The sequence below is a fragment of the Mesoplodon mirus genome (genome assembly GCF_964341445.2).
Source record: "Mesoplodon mirus genome assembly, chromosome: 10".
Taxonomy (NCBI): domain Eukaryota; kingdom Metazoa; phylum Chordata; class Mammalia; order Artiodactyla; family Ziphiidae; genus Mesoplodon; species Mesoplodon mirus.
This window is the reverse complement of record NC_138986.1, coordinates 14,397,646-14,419,110: the sequence shown is the minus strand read 5'-3', so window position 1 is coordinate 14,419,110 and position 21,465 is coordinate 14,397,646. Positions and strand designations below refer to the sequence as shown.

At 36.3% G+C, this 21,465-nt stretch overlaps 1 protein-coding gene across 1 annotated transcript in view; it reads left to right on the top strand.

The window, feature by feature from the left end:
- The window catches only part of ESR1 (estrogen receptor 1), a 253,311-nt gene that overhangs the window by 82,955 nt on the left and 148,891 nt on the right, over nt 1-21,465 (top strand). Inside the window, exon 5 of the mRNA XM_082633739.1 lies at nt 16,405-16,740. Coding sequence (XP_082489865.1) covers nt 16,405-16,740 — 336 coding nt within the window. The remainder of the gene's footprint in view (nt 1-16,404; nt 16,741-21,465) is intronic.

The following is a 21,465-nucleotide window of genomic DNA, read 5'->3' as shown; positions in this document are numbered from 1 at the left end:
TGTTATAAGTTTCATAGCTCTTTTACACTCAGTGAATTTTCCTGTTTCTTCCCATGTCTGTATCTTTCCGATGTTTCATTTTCCTGTATCTTTATAGCTCCCTCTAACAATCTCTGAAAATCAATCAGAAGCTTCAAAATGTGTCATCTCACTTTGTAACCTGCTCTGACTCCGGAAGGGCCTGCCTCACAGCTGCCTCCATAAGTGATGTAAAATGAATACAGTGCCAGAAATTCTAGTCCTGGGAGCATCTTCTTACTTAAGCTTATTTATTGCTCTGATTTAGAGATAGCAATCCTGTTTCCATTGCCTCTTCCCAAACCAATTAGGTTAGACTCTCTGAGGGAGGTTCCCAGAATTGTTTTCAAAACTCCCCAGGTGGGCTTCCCTGGTGGCGCAGTGGTTGAGAGTCCGCCTGCCGATGCAGGGGACACGGGTTCATGCCCCGGTCCAGGAAGATCCCATATGCCGCGGAGCGGCTGGGCCCGTGAGCCATGGCCGCTGAGCCTGCGCGTCCGGAGCCTGTGCTCCGCAACGGGAGAGGCCACAACAGTGAGAGGCCCGTGTACTGCAAAAAAAAAAAAAAAATAATAATAATAATAATTTAGTCATAGAGGTTATCCTCTCTGAAATCTATATTGCTTTATGGAAAAGGTGAACAGCTGGTGAAAATCGTCCCAAGGTTTCTAATCCCACCAAACGAAAATATGGTGCCAGTCATTGCCTTGTACCGTGACATTTGTGAAATCCAGGGAGGGAAAGATCTCATGCTGTAATAATACATCAGTATAAACACCCTACTAGGCCAGTCCTACAGATTCTTATGATTACAGGAACATTAGGAGTGGGAGAATGTCAACCTTAATATCATTTTCATTTATTAAAAAGCAAAAAGCTAAGAGTAGCCATTTTACCAGCTGAGTCTTTACTGACTTTTGGTGAGAATCACTTTCTCAAATTACTTGGAATCCCTTTCTTGACACGATGCTTCCACTTACACCATTGTGTAGATTTTCACCCGTACCTCGTTTGTCACTTTGTATGCCCTTCTGCTATTTCGGACACTTTTATTAAGTCCCTTCCTTGCACGTAAACAGAACACATCAGTCCATTAATGGAACTCATTATGCTCATTTGTCTTTGCCAAGAACTATTGGAAATGATCACAAATGACTATGTAATTATAATTAAGATCTTTTAGATGCATTTGCTTTATTTTTAACAAGTTCATTCTGTTAAGTTTCACCCTATTTCAAATAATGACATTTGTGGGTACAAAGAAGAATTATTAAGATGGCAGTTTAACACATATCTTTGGCAGATAAGCTGGTTATTGTATTTGATAATTGTAATGAATAGCTGATAATATACAGATAGTAACTCGAGGAAGTTTATTCTCTTCGAATACCTATGAGAAACTTATTCTGATAGGACCTGGTAACCAAAGTGATCTTTTTTTTCCCATTTTAGTCCATATATCTTCAGTTTTAATTTTGTTCTCCCAAAGAAGGCTGAGTCCCAGTGTGATATTTCAGATTTTGTAAAATCGTAATATTATGAAGAAGAATAATGTATATTAGATCTTCTTTTCACATACTGAGCTAAAAATTATAAGCATCACTAAATTACCAGAGAATTCTTTTAACAATCAGGCCCTTAGTTCAAAAATGATTCCTTTTAAAAAGGAATTATTGTGATAATCTTGTAATTTTCAAAGTAGCATCTTTAGAAACCCCCTGTCCACCATTATTCTTCTTGTTTCCATTCCGGATATTTCATCAAAACTTAAATTTTTCTTTCCTCTGCTGCATGTGGGCTTTACGTGCCTTCTCTCTAAAAAAATAAAATCTTTAGTTTCAGGAGCTCTGTGTTCTATTCCTTCACTTTAAAATCATGGGAAAAATAACTGTCATTTCCTTATCCCTGTCTCCAATTCCCTCATCATTTTCAGCAAGCCAATTTTCTCTCTTTTTTCTGTCTACTGTAAGGAACTTTTTACTTTGCTTCATTCTCTGCAATTCAGGGCTCACAATTTCTTTGAGCTTCTCAGATTATCCTTTGTACTTGTGTCTACTTTTTTATTAAAATATCTTCAGCCTTTTTTGACTTCATCATCTGTACATTGCCGTATTTAAAACCCATCTGCTTATTGATTGAAACTAACTCTCTGTCCTGCTTAATCATATTGGATGTGTAACTTCTGAATGAGTTAAAAAATCATCATGTACTGTGAAAGAATTTGCCAGCATGTTCATGTTACTGCATAGTGTGCATTGAAGCTGAAGTAAAATAACTCATAATAAATATAATATCAAGAAACGATAGTGAGAATCTGCATATCCTGTGCACTGAGTGAACAGTCAATAAGGCAAATCGTCATGACATTTGACAAATCATAGTAGTATTGGGGGTGGTATAGCGAGTAAAAGGGCATGGACATTGAGATTAGCAGTCTTGAGTTCTAATTTTTTTTGTCAGTTCCTAATTGTGTGCCTTTGTGTTAAGCCATCATTACCTCTACAGGCCCTTTCATTTATAAAATTTGGGTTAATATCTCAGATGTTTCAATGAAGTGATATGTAAAGCACCCTCCACAGAACATAGTATAATCGCCTCCATAATGATAATTCTCGTCCTTCCAAGAAATGGGCACTTCTGCTTTGAATTCAGGATAGGTGAACTTCAGCCTAGATAAAACCATTTTATTATCATTATTGCATAAATGTACTCCATGGGTAGCTAAACTTGCTTTCACTTCCTCTACCAGCTAAAACCTTGGTATCAGCTCTAAAGAATGTATTAGATGGAATAGCCCATCTGATCAAATCTCAATTAAATATTCTTTCTAGTTTTTAAAATATTTCTTATTCAGTTACAAAACAAGTCTATCATCTGACTTGAAACAATTTCTTCTACCTTTTCCCTAGTCAGACCATTCAGACAGTCATCACTAACTTAATGACTACACAGGCTTTTTCTGGAAGGCTGGAGGCCCTAGACACTGAGGTATTCCTATGAATAAACCTAAAATCCATGTGTTCAATTCTAATAGCTTCTTTCTTAATTGAATCAAAGCCCTGCCAGTTTAAACAGGATAATTTCAGATTGTTTACTGGACATCCCAGAGTCACAATAAAAATATACTTTATATGCCACAACCATTTCCAAAAATATAGTAAGCTTAAAAGAGATATACACTTACCAGTTGTCAAGAATCAAAGAATTTGATGAAGCTGATTATATATGGGGCTGTGGCACCAGCCCTCGTGAGAAAGGGCAGAAGTCCCCCTGTGTTCTCTCCACAAGGGACAGTATGCTTCTGGGGAAGCCCTTTCCTTACTAAGAAAGCTGGAATCTGCAATTAATTTTCCACCTATATCTCCCTTTGGAACATATCCTAATTACATATCTATAATTTCATGAGCTATGAGTAAAGTCTAAGAACTTTTCTCTCAAATGGCAGCAATAGGAGTATTTTTTTTTCATTTGAGCTACAATCTTCATTTTGATGCTCAACTCTTTATCCTTTATCATAACTTCTGATTTGCACTAAACATGGGCAAAATGACTGGCTTTTAGACATGGACACAGGTGCAATACGTATGAGGCCAGGGAACCACCTAATTATCTTCACAAAGTATTAGGACTTCAAAGAATTCAAAGATTCTGTAAGTTCGACTTATGACTGGACTGTTATTATGATTGATGTGTTATCCAAGCCTTGAGCTGTTTTTACAGATGTTTTTTAAGTTTGCATCTTATTTGAGTTTAAGAGTGTTCCGGCCAGCTTATTTTGGAATATCTTCTGCTACCCTAACTACTGACATCAGCTTTTGCATTCTGACTGAGGACTTCTTTCTTTTTTTCTCTCTCTCTTCCTGCATCCTTAGCAGTGTAAATCTAGTTTTATAGGAAACCAGTAGTTATGTCAGGTTGCTAGGTATCTTCTCACTGAAGAACAAGTATTCTGGAGCAGCATATATTTAGTATTTGACATTTAATAAACATGCTTAAGATATTTTCAATAGAATTTCAGCTCTGGCAATTGTAAACAAAGGATCCAGTCGCTATTTGTTAAGGCAAACAGATGTGGACATGCTTCCTGCATCGAGATGCATTAAGTTTTCTGAAAAGTGGATAAGAACTTGTGAGAGTGAATAATGGAGTTCAAATCAGATGGGGCAAGATATTTGATATTCAGGAATAAATCACAGTATAATAAATCTGTTACTTTGCTTGGATTGAATGAGGAGTCACTAACACTGAAATATAGTCAAAGAAGAGGAAAATGGAGATTTTATAGAGGAGAGCCTGGCCCCAAGGTGATACTTCTACCCTCAGTGGAATGTTGTCTTCTTTGAAAGGCACTGGTTCTAGTCAGTACATGAAACATTCATTGATCATTACCTAGGAAAGCTAATTTATTTACAAGGTATAGAGTTAAATCTAGCAGGAAATACAAAGATCTAGGCACAGTCCTTATCATTAAGAAACTTTCAACTCTTGGCATGTTTCAGAGAGAGAAACTTTCTGGCTTGGGGCAATAGGGGCTCCTTTGGCATAAGTATGGTGACAAAGAATTGCTCCTGCTGTATCAGTGGTAAGAATGAGATATTTCCTTTTGCTGAGCTCTCTATTAATATGGGTTGTAGAATTTTGTGATCCTTAAGGCTCTTGATAATTCTGTTTCCTCCTCCTCTATTATTAGTACTTGTTCAAGTCAACATTTTAGGAAAGGAGCCCAGTGATTTCTGTTAGCTACCAGGTCAAGTAATAAATTCATCATTTAACATATATTTATTGAGCCCCTAATTTGCCCAGGTCTGAGCTGTAGGGTGTATGAAAGACTTCTAATAGATTTAAGGTGACAGAGTTCACAAATGAGAGTTTGTAGAAAGGAATAGACCCTTTTAAGCCTCAAGAAATATGACATTCACCCACTTGAGGATTTGTTAAATCACCAGCAAGGGTGAACTAGTCTGTTGATCCAGTTGTAGGATTGTTGTAAGATGACTGTCCCACTGGCAGGCACTTCTTGTCCAAGAGAATGTAATTGGGTGTTGGTGACTCAAACGAGGCTGGGAAGGCTCATCCATGACCAAATTAAAGACAACAGGGACTTCATTTGTATCCAGTGCTGCACGGATCAGCATGAGACAGAGAAGAGACCCATGGGGAGGTGGGGAGACAAACTGTTTCTTTTATAAGTTGGAGAAGGGAAAACTGCAGGTCTGAGTAGCAGAACTGCTAAGAAATGGGAGAAAAGTGAGAACTTCATAGGCTAAACCTTGGTGTCTTATTTATTCCTCTTGGCTACAGAATGCCTGCCAGCGGGAGACTCATCACTAAGATATTACAGGGAAATGAAGCCAGGCAAGAAAAATATGTATTGCTTTTCTCCTCACCCCATAAATTTTGTTATTAATAAATCAGATTCTTATAGAACAGCCTGCCACAGCTGCCTCTAGAAACAAGGGTTTATTAGCCGGATTTTTATGAAAATGCGCAGTAGTTTTATGAATGAACATTATACTTTTAAGTCAAAATGGATGTCATTGAGACCACATGGGATCGTGACTTACTCCACACTTGATTTGGACCTGGACACTTGGTTTTGTTGCTGGGATAAGGCAGCATGATTTGACATGCGATTAAAGGTGTGGTAACCTGTGATTGATTTCCCTTTCTTGGCACTCCCTGTCTAGACTTTTGGGAAAATTCCAAAACAGTGCATTCCTATATGAAGGCTACCTCTTTGGTTGCTTCAGCTTCCAAAAGGGACATTTGTAAAGCAGTACAGCAACAAATCAGAACAGGAACAATACAATCCATTTTGAAATAAAATTTCATCAAAGTAAACTGGATAAATTATCAAATATTATCAAAGCAAATTACGGTTTTCCAATACGATTTGGTGAAGAGAGAGATGAATACTCTCTCCGCACTTGCTTGCAGAATTCCTTTTAAAAATAATAACATATATGGGTTTTGTTTTCCAGATTGTAAACATAAATACATGCTAATTGCAGAGAAGAATCACTGTGTACTTCTGCAGTTGGTGTTTGTCAAGTGCTTTTCTGGCAGACGATGCCAGCTCAACAGGGCAGAGACGTGGGTTGTTGTAAACTTCTGGGCACACACTCTACGATGGAACAGGCATGACCAGGCAGAGCTGACAGCGTATTAATTAAGCTTTCTCCTGTCATAGAACTTCAGCTGCTCCCTTCCATCATTGCTGAGTTCTTATTGTCACAGCAGATAGGAACCTAGCTCTAGGGCCTGGGAAGAAGCATGAAGACTGGGCTGGGGTAGCATGATTGGCCACCATGGGGGGCTCTGGTTACTCTTATGCCAATGGCATAATTAGAGCAGGTACCACTGGAGTCCTAGTTTAGGAGGTAAGGGGGGAAATGTGCTCTTTGCATCCACAGGAGGAAACACTGCTCATCTGTACACAAGTTCACTCATCAAGGACCATTAGCTCACCATGGTTAATCACCCCAAAGGAGCCTAATGTTAAGAGAACTTGCCAGTTTATTTGAATTTGGGTGCTGGCAGATGACACCATGGGATATTATGGTTCTTCATGAATACTGCAGTCTACTGAGAGGTTGATAGATAGGCCACTGGGCTGGAGGAGAAGGACCAAGTTAGTTGGTATACAGCACTTGGGACAATTGAGGTTAACTGGTGGTGGTGACAGTAGCCTGGTGGAAAAGTTAATAATTAACTACTTTCAAGGAAAACTGAATTAACCAATCTTGTCTGGGTCATGTACACGACCTCCTCCCCAATACTAACAGATTTATTCCGAAGTTATGTAAGATAATGGAAACAAAACTTAACAATATGGGGAGGGGACAGAGGAATCAAGTCATAAAATTAGACCACAGGGCACTGAGGTTACAGAGCTGGATCAGGAGACTGAATGTGGAAAGACTGATCCTAACTTGCTTCTTTTATTTAACAATTTATTTAGGACTTTTGCTACTTAAATTGATCACATAAAGTGAGTTGTCTTACCAGAAAGACCGATTTCAAACACTGCTATAATAAAATTCCAACAACTGGAATTCCAAGATGTTTTACTATATGAAACTTGTGTTATTAATATATTCAATATGATTCTAGGTCCTACCGACTCATTTATGTATTCCACCGCCATATCTATTGAAGTCTAGTAGGTAATTACGTCTAATGGTAAACAAGACAGATGTAATCTCTGCCTTCATGTGGTTTGTAATTGAGTAGTCTTTGATATTTTGTTGTGATTGTTGTCTGTCTTTAATAGGAGATGCTTATAATTTTAACTTGTGTTAAACACTGACCATAACTAACTCTCTCTCTCTCTCTCTCTCTCTCTCTCTCCATCTCCTGCTCTCTCTATATTTTAGGAAAAGATAAAAAGCTACAACAGGGTTAAATTTATGTGCCCAGTTACAAAGCTTATTCTACATCCTGAAAACTTTTTAAGCAGCAAAGATATAATCTTTGTAGTTTCAATTTATAATTCGGTGTTTCTGACAGCCTTAAATTTTCCTCTTGACTAACTCCATGGTCTTCTCCATACACAATGCAATCATGAATGTAGAATTATACTTTGACGCAAGCTCTTGGGTAGGATGACTCAGCTGTTCTCCTTCAACATAGCGGCCTGAATGGCAGTGACTAGTTATTCCAAACAATCAAGAAGCAGTATAAAATTAATTTTCATGTTATATAAAAGCACTTCTTGCTCAGTGTTTTGCCCTTGACTTTTAAGAACTAAATTTTTCATTTTAGATCAGTTTTACATTTACAGAACTATTGGCGGGATAGTACAGAGAGTTCTCAGATGCCCCACACCCAGTTTCCTCTTTGGGTAACATCTCATACTACTATATGGTACTTTCATCACCATGAATGAACCAATATTGATATTTTGCCATTAACTGAAGTCAGTTATTGTTCAGATTTCCTAAGCTATTACCCAATACTTTTCATCTGTTCCGGGATCCCATCAGGATATATTATATTAAGTATTCATGTTGTCTTAGGCTCCCCTTGATTGTGACAGTTTCTTTGTTTTTGATGACCTTGCCAGTTTTGAGGATTACTGGTCAGATACTTGGTGGAATGTCTCTCAATTTGGATTTGTCTGATGTTTTTCTCATGGTTAGACTGGGTTAATGAGTTTTGGGAGGGAGACCAGAAATGTAAAGTGTCATTGTCATCACATCATATCAAGGATACATATAATCAATCAATATGACTTATCACTGTTGATGTTGACCTTGACAACCTTACTTGAGGCAGGATTTGTTAGGTTTCTGTATTGTAAGGTTATTCTTTTCTTCTCCTTTTTCACACAGTTAGCTTTGGAAGGAAGTGCTTATGTGCAGCTCATACTTAAGGAATGGGGGGGTTATGCCTTAAGGCTGGAGTACTTACATAAATTAGTTGGAGTTGTCTATTCTCAGTTAATTTATTTATTCAGTCACTTATTTATATCAGTATGGACTCATGGATATTTATGTTTTGGGGTATAATCCAGTTCTTATTTATTTTGCTGCTCATGTTGTTCCAGCTTTGGCACTGGGAGCTTTATGAGTTGGCTCCTGTATTCTTTTGACATACACATCATTGAACGATTTTCTTTTTGAGCACATTCTTCCTTTTAGTTCTGTCACTACAAGATGGTTCAGATTCAACTTGTATATGTCCTTCCCCAGTCCTAGAATCAGCCATTTTTCTGTGGAGTCATGGTTCTCTTATTGGAAACCAAGATCTGAGCAGTAGATGTACTTTCTGTTCCTGGGATATTGTTACTTCTAGGACCTCTAAGGTGACAGTGCAAGGAGATATATGTGTTTGTACTAGCCCATGTATATACACCTATTTATAAATATTTTTATTTATATATTTTTATACAGCTTAACATCTGTATCTGTCTTAAGCTAAACATGAATACACACTGATGTCTCCAATTCTTACCATTACAGCATGGATCATTCTAGTCTTCTCTTACTTACAAGTCACTTCTTTCTGCAACAATGTGAAACCTGGCTCCCATTATGTGCCATTCATTTACTTAATTATTTAATTCCAACATACCTAAGAGTGGTTTCACGATTCTTATAACCATTAAAGGCCAAAGGGGCTATACACAAACACTGTACTCTGGTTGATAAAGTTATAACAGTTAAGGGTCTTTTTGTGGCCCAGAACGGGGTCTTTCTCAGTGAATGTTCCATTGGAACTCGAGAATAATGTGTATTCATCTGTTATTTGATGGAGTCTTCTATAAATATCAGTTAGATTAAGTTGATTGATAGTATTTTTGAGGTCAATTCCATTCATATTGATTTTCTGCTTACTTAAGTAATCAGTTATTGGCAGGGAGATAATGATGTTTCCAACTATAATAGCAGATCTATTTTGCTTTCCAGTTCTAACCTTATTGCCTCCCAACAGAAGTATCTTTAAAAAATGGATATAATATATGGAACAACTGTTTTTAAACCTTGGATATCAGGCAGCGTGGGGCAGTGTTTCTTGAGAAAGGGAAAGTAGATGAGGTGAGCCCTACTGTTGCTCCAACTTCCTGCCTGGAGAGAAATTCGAGGCCATAGCCAGGGAGGGTGAACTCAGGTGTAATTAAACACAGAAATTAGTACATGATGGTCATCCAATGAATGACACAAGAAAAGAATAAGATGAAATAAAAGCTACAAGAATGAAGGAGGTAGAGCCACTAGACTGGAGTGGGGTCCAAGATTGACTATGGAGGAAATGAGATTTTACTTGGGATTTGGTGGCCAATATAAGAGGAGTGGAAATTGTACAAGGTGGTGACGTTGGAAAGTATTATAAAAAGTGGCAAGGCCAACCCTGTTTCATAAAAAAGTAAAGGTTTGTGGAGGGGATTTGTAAAGATAGATTTGAAAAGTAATTTGGGATTATTTGTGGAAATTCGTGAGTCAGTGTAGTGTTGGATTTTATTCAGTAGGTTAGTGGCTTTTTAAATTTAAAATACAACCAGTAAACTCTTTTAAAAATAAGTTATTTCCCTAATCCCAGTACAAAATACATATATATATATATATATATATATATAAACAGCTGCTTTAGACAAATGGGGGGAACAGGGCAACCAGAAGCCCTAATTGTACCCCTATTGCTTAGAATTGCCGAGAGTCTTCAGAGCACAGTTAAACAACTGCTGTAGCTAAGGAGGTCTTTGAGAGCTTTAGATGGACAATACATAACAGGATAAAATAGGTGTGTCTTGGAGATTTTTCAATTGCCAGTTGATTTGATTGGAAGGAAGATTGAAGGTAGGCAGGGAGACAAATTAGAAGCTGCTGCATCAATCTAGGCAAAAAGGGAGAAGTGTGTGAACCACAATGGTGACAGTAAAGACAGAGTGAAAGGGAGTAAAGGAAGATATATGTGAGTAAATACAGGTTGGGGTGATTTGTTGGATGTGAAAGGAGGGAGAGGAAGAGCATTAAGTAGCTTTAAATGAACTGGATAATTCATCACCTCAAAGTGGATCATTGATGTACCATCATCAATGATCCTCTTAGAGGCTATGATAATATTAATAATAATCTATAATTACGTAATTCACCTGGGTTGAAATCTCTGTGCTGCTCTTGGTGTGACCTTGGTCATGATAGTTATTCTAAACTTCTTTTTTTTCTGTTAAATGGGGACTATACCAGTGCCTACCTTACAAGATTCATTTCTAGTATTTGAAGGGAAAGCATTAGAATTGATGCAGGGAAGTTTCTCTGGTGCAAGTTTCATTAGTTCTTATCTTTATTTAATTCTTAACTAATCAGCACTCCTGTTTTCTTCAACATGTTGAATTAAAAAGCTTTTAGTGTATTTCTCTGCCTGGGTTTTTAATACCTCATGAATAATGTGGAATTATTGAGAAACAAAAGAAAGGTGATTATGCAAATGTTTGAAATATTTAATAATACATTAAAGTAGTCTTGGGAAATTGGAGAAATAACTTTACTGAAGTTATAGCAGCTTTTTATAGAGGCAAAGGGTACTAAGAAGAAAAAAGATCACTTCAGAAAAAGAAAATTTAAAAAGCAGAATGCATTACAAGCAAATAAGCCAATGAATTCTATTACTTAATGAATATTCAGATAGCATATTCATTTTTCCTAAGATATAATGACCAAGCCAAAGAGTTTAAAAAATTAAAAAAAAAGGATGATTAAATAAACTCAAGTATTAGAAGCAGTCTTTCAAAACTCCTAGTTTGATGCATTAGGACAGATCTTTTTATTTTAGGGCCAGGACATAATTGTTTAAGCAGTGGACATGTCCCCAGCCCCTTTCTCCCTGCCAGGGCTCAGCCCCTACTGATGGACCTCCCCAAGCCCAGGCAGCCTTAGAGAGATTCCTGAGGGATCTTAGAGAGTGCCCTGGGCATCATCTCTCTCCCTTTCGTTCTCATTCTCACATTGGTCTGTGCTTATTGGTTTAATAAATGCCCTGAAATTAACACTTCCTAGTGGATTAGAATCACTCAAATTCACATTGAGTGTTACTAAGCAGAGGTTCTATACGCCGCTTCTAAATCCTTACAACAGTGCGACAGGGTATTAGGGAAGGCTTAACCCAAGGGCATAAAATTCAAAGTGGTGGCATTTCACCTGTGTGGTGGGCTTGCTTGATGAGAGAGAGTTTGTTTCTCGAGCCTGAGGGTAATCACTGAATTATTGTAAGCTTATGAAATTTTAAAAGGAATGTAGAGAAATTTGCTGTGATACAACTCTTGTCTAATCAGTGACACAACTTGAGAGCTAATAACGTTTGTACACTAGCATATCCATTACCTGACATCTGAATTGCGCTGCTAAATATCGTGCTCAACCATTCTGGGAAATTACATTTTGGGGTACTGAATGGCAATACATCTTGTTTATGTGGCGTTACAAGTCAAAGTCCTACTTGTTACAAATAAACGTCTTGACTGTCAAGAGGCTGCCTGTTTAATATTTGCATGATCTAAGCTAATTGTTTTTCTTCCCTCCTGCTTTGTGAACTTTTGTTAAGATACCAAAATAGTTAAAATAATTTAGACAAAGGAAATTGAGCTTAAGCAAAAATACTTATCAATCTATGTTGTCTGGAAAAATTCTCGGTAGGGAGCACAGAATGAGTTTTTAAATTTATCTTTGGATTTCAATTATGCGTGCCACTCCATATAATTAGGAACTGGCTGTATATTCCATAGTGACACAGGCTGTATTTATTGGTTGTGATCTGCAATTCTCATTTAACCTAGGTTAAGATAGTAGAAGTTGGGCCATTTTTCACCTGTTCCACTCAATCCAGTTTGATTTTTTTTTAACTACTATGAAATATGCAATATTATCACTGGTAGTGACACCGATATGTCACTACTTATATGACAATTACTGCTTACAAGTAGAAATGGTTGCTTTCCTCATTGAGCTGTGCCTTGGGATCCTATCACATGCAGTCTGCCACACAATACCTACAACTTGCTATTTTTGTTCTGTTTGTATATTTTATAGAGGCTTTGACATTTGAAAAATATGGAACATTGAGGGGTAAATTTAAGAAAATATTTGTTAGTGCTAATTGAATCTACCTTACCCTATTTGATGATTTGATGATTTTATAAATATTTAGCTCTTTCCTCCATCTCTCTGGTTGTGTTTTACTATTCTGCCTTCCAAGCCTGTGGACATTTTTGTCTTGTGTTCAACAACGTGAGTCAAATATTTGAGACTCAAAGTGGTGTGGTGATTCAGCTCACTGCTCTAAGTAGTGCTGTACCTAAACCATTTGAGTAGTCAGCTTTGAAATTTCTCCAAGAAAGGAAATCTCATGCATTGGCTCAAATGTAACTTTGTCTCCTCGAGAAGCCTTCTTTGTCTCCTCCGATTAGCACCTCCTCCTCCCTTCCATAGTGTTTTGGGCAGTTCATGCATTCATTCCACAAATAACAGAATAACTTTTGATTCATGGCTTTCTCCCTCCAAGCTGAAAACTTGATGGAGGGTAACATGATCTTTGTTTCCCACTGCATCATCTGTGAATATACATTGTAAGTATTGAACAAATTTTTACGAAAAGAACAAATACTTTGGTAAATAATTTTTTATAACTGTCACTCCTAGAACCTGAATTGAGTTTAAAATTCTTCTTCTGGAGATCAGATTGTCTGATCAGATTGTATGATTGCTGGGAACTTCTAAAGTGGGTGGTAATACTATGTTTTGTTTTGCTTCATTAACCTTCTATCTACTTGTCTTTATTTTGGAAATCTTTTTAAATGAAGATAAATTACAGTTATAACATAAAGCATCATCTTCATTTTTAAAAAGTAAAATGCATGTGTATAGTCATAACTTGATTACTCAGGTAACTTGCTTTCATCTTAGTGTAAACAATATCACCTTTAAACCATTTCTTCTTTATTCAAGTCACTTGCTTTTATCTTTCCATGTAGATCTAAGATTAAAAGATTTTATTGGAATGCTGCAGCTTTCCAATAAGATCTGTCCACATTCTCTATCTCTTTATAAAGTTATAGAATAGGGGGACAAAGAGTATTTGCGTTATACTCTGTTTAATATTGAAGAACAATGCATTTTTTTCACCCTAGTTCCCACCCAAAGTAGGTAAATAACAGTCAGAATCATCCTGTCAAAATTCTGACCTCAGAATTTCCTAAGAAATGTGAACCTGTAGGAATTCTTTGCTTTTGATCTTCTTTTCCTGTTTTTCATTCCAAGGCCACTGGTCTTACATTCTAAATGGAAGAACATAGAGTCCTACAATCTCAGGATGGAAAGTATATTGAAGGTCACGTAGTGCAAATACTGGGTAATTGAATGCCTTTGGTAACACCCCTGTAAAGTCTTCATCTAGCCTATTCTTGGAAACCTCCAGTGATCTAACACGTCCTTTCCTGCGGCAGCAGATTCTATCTTTGTTGTCAGCTTTGACTCCTACAAACTGATTCCTTGCAGTGAGCTCTAACTACTCATAGTTTCCACATATTTTTTTCTATTTTACCCTTTGGGCTCATAAAGAGCAAGTTGAACCCATCTCTCTTAGTCAGTTTGGGGTGCTATAACAGAAATACCATAGACTTCATAGATTAAACAGCAAACATTTATTCCTCACAGTTCGGGAGGTTGGGAAGTCCAAGCTTGACAGCACATCTGGTGTCTGATGAGTGCTTGCTTCCTGGCTTGTAGGCAGCTGTCTTCTCATATCCTAACAGGGTGGAGAGAGCAAGCTGGCACCCTGGCCTCTACTTATAAGGGCACTAATCCCATTCATGAAGGCTCTACCCTCATGACCTAATGACCTCCCAAAAGCCCCACCTCTGAATACCATCACATTGGGGATTAGATTTCAACATATGAATTTTGGGGGGGACACAAACCTTCAGACCATAATGCCATTTTATATAGTATAGCCCATGTGAAGGTGACATTCATGTTTCCTCAAAGTCTTTTTTTCTCTAGGCTAACCCCTTTCAGTTCCTCAGTGGTTCTCCATGTGACCTGATTTCACATCTCCTCACCATCCTAGTTCCTCTGAATAGATTTGTTTTGCTTGTCTCTGCAGCATCCAGCACTGAGTGTGATACTCCAGGTGTGCTCTGATGAGCTGAGAGTAGGCTGAGTCTCACCTTCCTCAGTTCAGATATTATACTCTCGTTAACACATCTAGCGACGAAAGAGTTGAAATGTCTGACTATGGACAACGACTGGTCAGATACAACGATTCTTCTCGTTTTACTTCTTTACTATTTTACTTCTAGGTGTCCTTAAATTTGTCGACTTTGTTGGATACAGTTTTAAAACTCTGTTAACTGGAAGAAACAAACAAACTTCATTTCAGAGCTCGGATCTTGCGTCATACTTAATAGAGAATGGTCTCAGACAAGTTCATTAACCTTTCTAAAGCAGCAGTTTTATAGTATTTACCTTACAAGAATATTGTGAGGACTAAATTAGTTGTGAAATGCTCACATGTAAAGTATATATTAAAGTGCTTAAGCACATGGTGAGTGCTCAGTGCATGTTAGTGATAATAATCGTTACAACTGTTACTTATTCTAAGAGTTCTGGGAAATGCTTATTTTAATACTGAAGAAATAGGAAGGGTTGTGGCTTCATTATATTTTTAGTATTATCTAACATATCTAATCTAGACCTACAAGAATAAAAGCTATACATAAAAAATTCACCACCGCATATTTGTTCAAATGCCTTGACAAATTAAAACAAAATAGAACAAAGTTCTGACATTAGTTATTCATTTCGAGTAAGAGAACAGGTGATATGTTATAAAGAATGTTGACTTCTCATGTCTTTAATATTAAAAATAATAGTATTAACTTTTTACCAAAATGATTATTTCTCTTATATAAATCTAAGAACTGCTGCTATCTGCCATATTTTGGAAAGATTACAGTTTTTGAAAATATGGAAGCTAGTATCATTTTTGTCCTTTAAAATATTTGTTTCTGCTGATACATTTCAGCACCACAGCCTGGCCTTTTCCAGGTTAAGATGCTGAGCCAAACCTCAGAGTCAGAGTCTCTGCAAAAGAGAGTGGAGTCCCCCCCCCCCTATAATTTAGTTAGTGGAAACCACAGCTGGTAAATCTTTGGGGGGAAACTATTTTCAACTATTTAAAAACTTTTGTATCAGGAAAATAGAAATACATTTGTGTCAATCTTAGAACCAAGTAAACAAGTTGAGGGTTGTTGGTCAGTTCCTCAGGTGGTGAGGTACAGTTTAGTAGCAATGAAAGACTGACTGAACACCTGTAGGATCCAGAGGCTGTCAGATACATTTTGGATAAATCATTCCTCTTTAGTGTCATCCATTAAGAGGTGTAGTTGGATGATAAGGATGTTTATTAAATGCTTTTTTAAAGATGCCTTTTTAAATTACTGTTGAAAGAATATTCATAGCAGAAGCAATCTTTGATATAAGCCATATTTCAAGAATAATTATTATCATGTCCTTTTTACAGCAGCTGTTACACACACACACACACACACACACACATGCACCCCAGTGGCTTTTTAGACCAGCTTGTACTGGCTCACAAAAGCTTACTGTTAACTTTTCAGGAGTTTTGTATGCTGCTTAATCTCAGACAACTAGCTTGAAATTTGCCATGGAAATGGGAATAGTTACACCATGGAAATTGGTGAATGCTACAAATCAAAGCCTTTTTTTTTCCCCCATGGACAGCTGGTTGTTAAACACTTACCAGCATAACTGTGCCCCAAACTCTTTCCTCAAATAAAATAAAGGGCTGTTAGCATTGAAGATGGTTTTAGTGTGAAAGTTTATATGAGAAAAAGAATAAACTGTTTTTTTCCCCCTGTGTTCTCAGGGATACGGAAAGACCGCAGAGGAGGGAGAATGTTGAAGCACAAGCGCCAGAGAGATGATGGGGAGGGGAGGAACGAAGCGGAGCCCTCTGGAGACAGGAGATCTGCCAACCTTTGGCCAAGCCCACTCTTGATTAAACACACTAAGAAGAACAGCCCCGTCTTGTCCCTGACAGCCGATCAGATGATCAGTGCCTTGTTGGAGGCTGAGCCCCCCATTATCTATTCCGAGTATGATCCTACCAGACCCTTCAGTGAGGCTTCAATGATGGGCTTGCTGACCAGCCTTGCAGACAGGGAGCTGGTCCACATGATCAACTGGGCAAAGAGGGTGCCAGGTAAGAACACTAAGCTCGACTGTTTTTTTCAGAGCCAGTAACTGTTCATGAACTGGTTGCGGTATCATGGGAGAAACAGTGGGAAAAAATAGTTTGTTATCTAATTGGTTTCAAAGTTACATCAGAATTGGTTAAAATTTTTCAGTATCCATACACTGTAATTCTCCTGGAAGTTAGGATATAATGTTTTGAAATCAAAATCTAGATGATTAAACTCTTTAATCTGACATTATTTTTAACCCATCGATATTCACCAAAAAATTGGGGATGGACTCTAGGTAATAAATGCATTTAATATTATATGTTCACAGTGGCAGAAATTTTTAACACTAAGTGATCTATGCCCTATAAATTTTTAATATTGAGGATTTTTCTCCAAAACACCTAAATTATGAATCATCAATTTTACCTTAAAAGATTTTATTTTAAGGTATTTATAGACTAAAGAGATAATTTTTTTTTTTTTTTTTTTTTTTTTACTGAATGCCACTTATTCATTCAACTGCCTAGTCTTAATATTTTAGGACAAAGGTAATACAATAGAAAAATAAATTAAGTTCTCATCCCCGAGAGGAGCTTGTAGAAAGATGACAGTGGCTGAAGTGATACTTGGTCCTCCAGTTGATACTCTCAGTACTGGTGTTCCTGTAAAACTTGACTGTTGCTCTTGTTGTTCAGGGAGAAGAACTCTAGTTATTATGGAAACAAGACTAGAAAATGACCTCCTCCATGCCCCATCATATCCATTCAGGAGCTAATGTAGATGAACCAAGGCAAGAGGAAGTTAAATCTTTTTTTCTGGGCTTATAGATCAAATGAGTAATGGATTTAGACAGCGATTGTCTTGTGTGCTTTCTTTTAATAGGTTAAATTAATTATTACCTATGAAGCAGGGGACTTTTTTTTATTAAACTAAATAAATGTGGAATTTTGTACTTGCATTTTAGAGATCTATTATAGGCCAAGAAAAACATATATCTGGCCTTAGATATTGGTTCATGTGTTTGCATTTCTTAACATATGAACATGTCCTTTGAATAAGGAGCCAGCAATGTTGTGATCCAAACTTGGTAGAGGGTATCTATTTAGGTAGCAGAGGTTGGGTTACATGGAAACATGGGGATTAACAGGCATATTTAGATTTCAGGCTCAGTCCAACTGGCAAATAAAAATTCCCAGCCATCTTTGGAATTAGGAGTTTTAATGAGCACTTACCTACCTTAGCATTCCCATGTGAAGCAGATCCATGATAAGCAAATATTGGAATTTACATGTAATGTAGTTATAGGTTTTATCTTTCTATTTATTATTGCCTTTGTTTAAAAAATAGTTTGGGAGAAGAGGAAAAAAGAAACGAACAACTAAGGGTCATATCCCTGAGAGCCAACTCTAGTTACTGTTAAGTTTTATTGTCCTATAAGCATATATTTTCCTGAATGAAGTTTTGGTAATACTAATTCTAGAACACTGTTGAAGTCAAGTATATATTTTTCATACTTATCAGTAGACTTCCATCATGACATTTTTACAATTATAAAAATTTGAAGGGCATTTGAAACAATGAGAACTAAGTTCAAATACATTACCAGTGGATGAAGATTTCATGGCAATAACCTTCTGAATTTAGGAATAAAATGGAGCTGGAAATCAAGGGAAGGAAAATATTATGTCCATGCTTAGCCATCCCATTGTTAAACCCAGAACTAAACAAATTTATGATAATGTGATGTGTAGCAAAACCACTCTATAACTTGATTATATTAGTTTAAAAGACCTGAATGATTCTAAAATCCTTGGACCAAACTCTATCTTGTTACTTGATATTTAAAAAAAAAAAAGAATTATTAAGGCAAAAATGAAATTATGTATATGCTATTGGAATATAGCTGTTGTAAATCAAAAGCCTAGTAGTCTGACCAAGCAGAATAAAAAGAGTCATTGATTTTAAAAAGATGAAAAATGAGGGAAGAAAAAATGTCTTCTGGAATCATCTTTGAAGATGATTGTCAAGCTTCTCAGAAAATTTGACAAAGTCACATTTTGAAAAGCTTTTTTGTATCCAAATACTCTCTGTCATTAAAAACATAGTTCACACCGAAAATCTAATATAGATAATATTACATTTATATGGTCACAGTTTGAGAATAATAATAATAATAATAATAATAATTTAATATAGAGGGAATAGAAAACATCATTAGTAAGAAGGGCAGTAAGAAAGCAGTTGTAGAAGTACCTGGAATTAGCTGTATGATACAAAAACCTGCATAGAACATTTGGATATCCTCAGATGGCTATCAATATAACAGAGATTGTGAATTGACTTCATTTTTAAAAATTTCAGCATTAATGGAGTATAATTGACAAATAAAATTATATTTAAAGTGTACATTCTGGTAATTTGATATACTTAGACATTATAAAAGGTTTCCCTACACCTAGTTGATTAAACATCCATCACCTCACACATTTACTTTTTTTTTTTTCTGATGAGAGCATTTAAGTTCTACTTTCTTAGCAAATCCAGTATACAATACAGTGTTTTGAATTATAATCACCATGTTTTATATTAGCTCATCAGATCTTTTTCATGTTATAGCTGAAAGTTTATACTCTAACCAACCTCTCCCTATTTGTCCCATTCTCTAAACCCTGGCAAATACTTTTCTATGAATTTGACTTTTTTTTTTTTTTAGATTCCATGTATAAGTGATACCATGCAATATTAATCTTTTTCTGACTGGCTTATTTCACGTAGCATAATACCGTCAAGGTCCATCCATGTTGCCACAGATGGCAGGGTTTCCTTCTTTCTTGTAGCTGAATAATATTCCATTATATATCTATGTAGATATAGATTTATCAGACCTTCCTTATCCATTCATCTGTTGATGGTCACTTAGTTCATTTCCATATCTTGGATATCTTGGCTATTCAAATAATGCTGAAATGAACATGGGACTACAGATATCTCTTTGATATCCTGTTTTCAATTCCTTTGGATATACACCTAGAAATGGGATTGCTGGATCTTATGGTAGTTCTACATTATATTGGGGGGGAACTCTTTATTGTTTTCCACAGTGGTTGCACAAGATTACAATCTCACCAACAGTATACAGGATTCCCTTTTCTCCACACCCTCACCAACAGTTATTATCCATTGTCTTTTTGATGATAGCCAACTTAACAGGTGTGAGGTGATATCTCATTGTGGTTTTGATTTGTATTTCCCTGATGATTGGTTGAGGATATTTTTATGTACCCATTGGCATTTGTATATCTTCTTTGGAAAAATGTATATTCAGTTCCTCTGCCCATTTTTTAATCATAGGCTTTTTTTCTTTTTTTTTTTTTTTTTTTGCTATATGTGCTCTTCATATTAACCCTTTATCAGATACATGATTTGCAAATATTTTCTCCCATTTGGTAAGCTGCCTTTTTGTTTTGTTGATGGTTTCCTTTGCTATGCAAAAACTTCTTAATGAAGTCTCACTTGTTTATTTTTGCTTTTGTTGCCTTTGCTTTTGGTGTCAAATCCAAAAAAAAAAAAACTATTGCCAAGATTGATGTCAAGGAGCTTTTCCCCTATGTTTTCTGCTAGGAGTTTTATAGTTTCAGGTCTTACATTCATGTCCTTAATCCATTTTGAATTGATTTTGTGTGTGTATGTGTGTGAGTGGTGTAGATAGGGGTCCAGTTTCATTCTCTTGCATGTGAATATCCAGTTTTCCTAACATATTTTGAAGACACTATCCTGTTGCTATTGAGTATTCTTGGTTCTCTTGTCAAATATTAGTTGACTGTATATGCATGGGTTAATTTCTGGGCTCTCTATTCTGTTCCCTTGATCTACTTTTTTTTTTAATGCCAGTACCATGCTGTTTTGATTACTATAGCTTTGTAATATAGTTTGAAATCAGGAAATGTGACACTGATGCCTACAGCTTTGTTTTTCTTTCTCATGATTGCTTTGGCTATTTAGGATCTTTTGTGGTTCCATAAAATTTTAGGATTTTTAAAATGTTTTTGTAAAAAATGCTATTGAGACTTTGATAGGAATTTCATTGAACCTGCAGATTGTTTTTGGTAGTATGGACAGTTTAACAGTATTATTTTTTGCAGTCCATGAGCATAGAATATTTTTCTATTTCTTTGTACCTTCTTCAGTTTCTTTCATCAATGTCTTATAGTTTTCAGTGGTCAGATCTTTCACCTCCTTGGCTAAATTTATTCCTAGGTATTTTATTCTTTTTAATGCAGTTGTAAATAGGATCATTTCATTCATTTGTCTTTTTGATAGTTTGTTGTTCGTATATAGAAATGCAACTGCTTTTTGCATATTGCTTTTGTATCTGCCAACTTTACTGAATTTATTCTAATAGTTTTTTGGTGGAGTCTTTAGGATTTTCTACGTGTGATGTCATGTCATCTGCAAATAGAGACAATTTTACTTCTTCCTTTTCAATTTGGATACCTTTTTTTTTTCTTTTTCTTGCCTAATTACTGTGGTTAGGACTCCCAGTACTATGTTGATTAGGAGTGGTGAGACAGGGTACTCTTGTCTTGTTCTTGATCTTAGAGGAAAAACTTTCAATTTCTCACTGTTTAGTATGATGTTAGCTGTGGGCTTTTTACGTATGCCCTTTATTATGTTGAGGTATGTTTCCTCTACACCCACTTTGTTGAGAGTTTTTTATCATGAATGGATGTTGAATTTTGCAA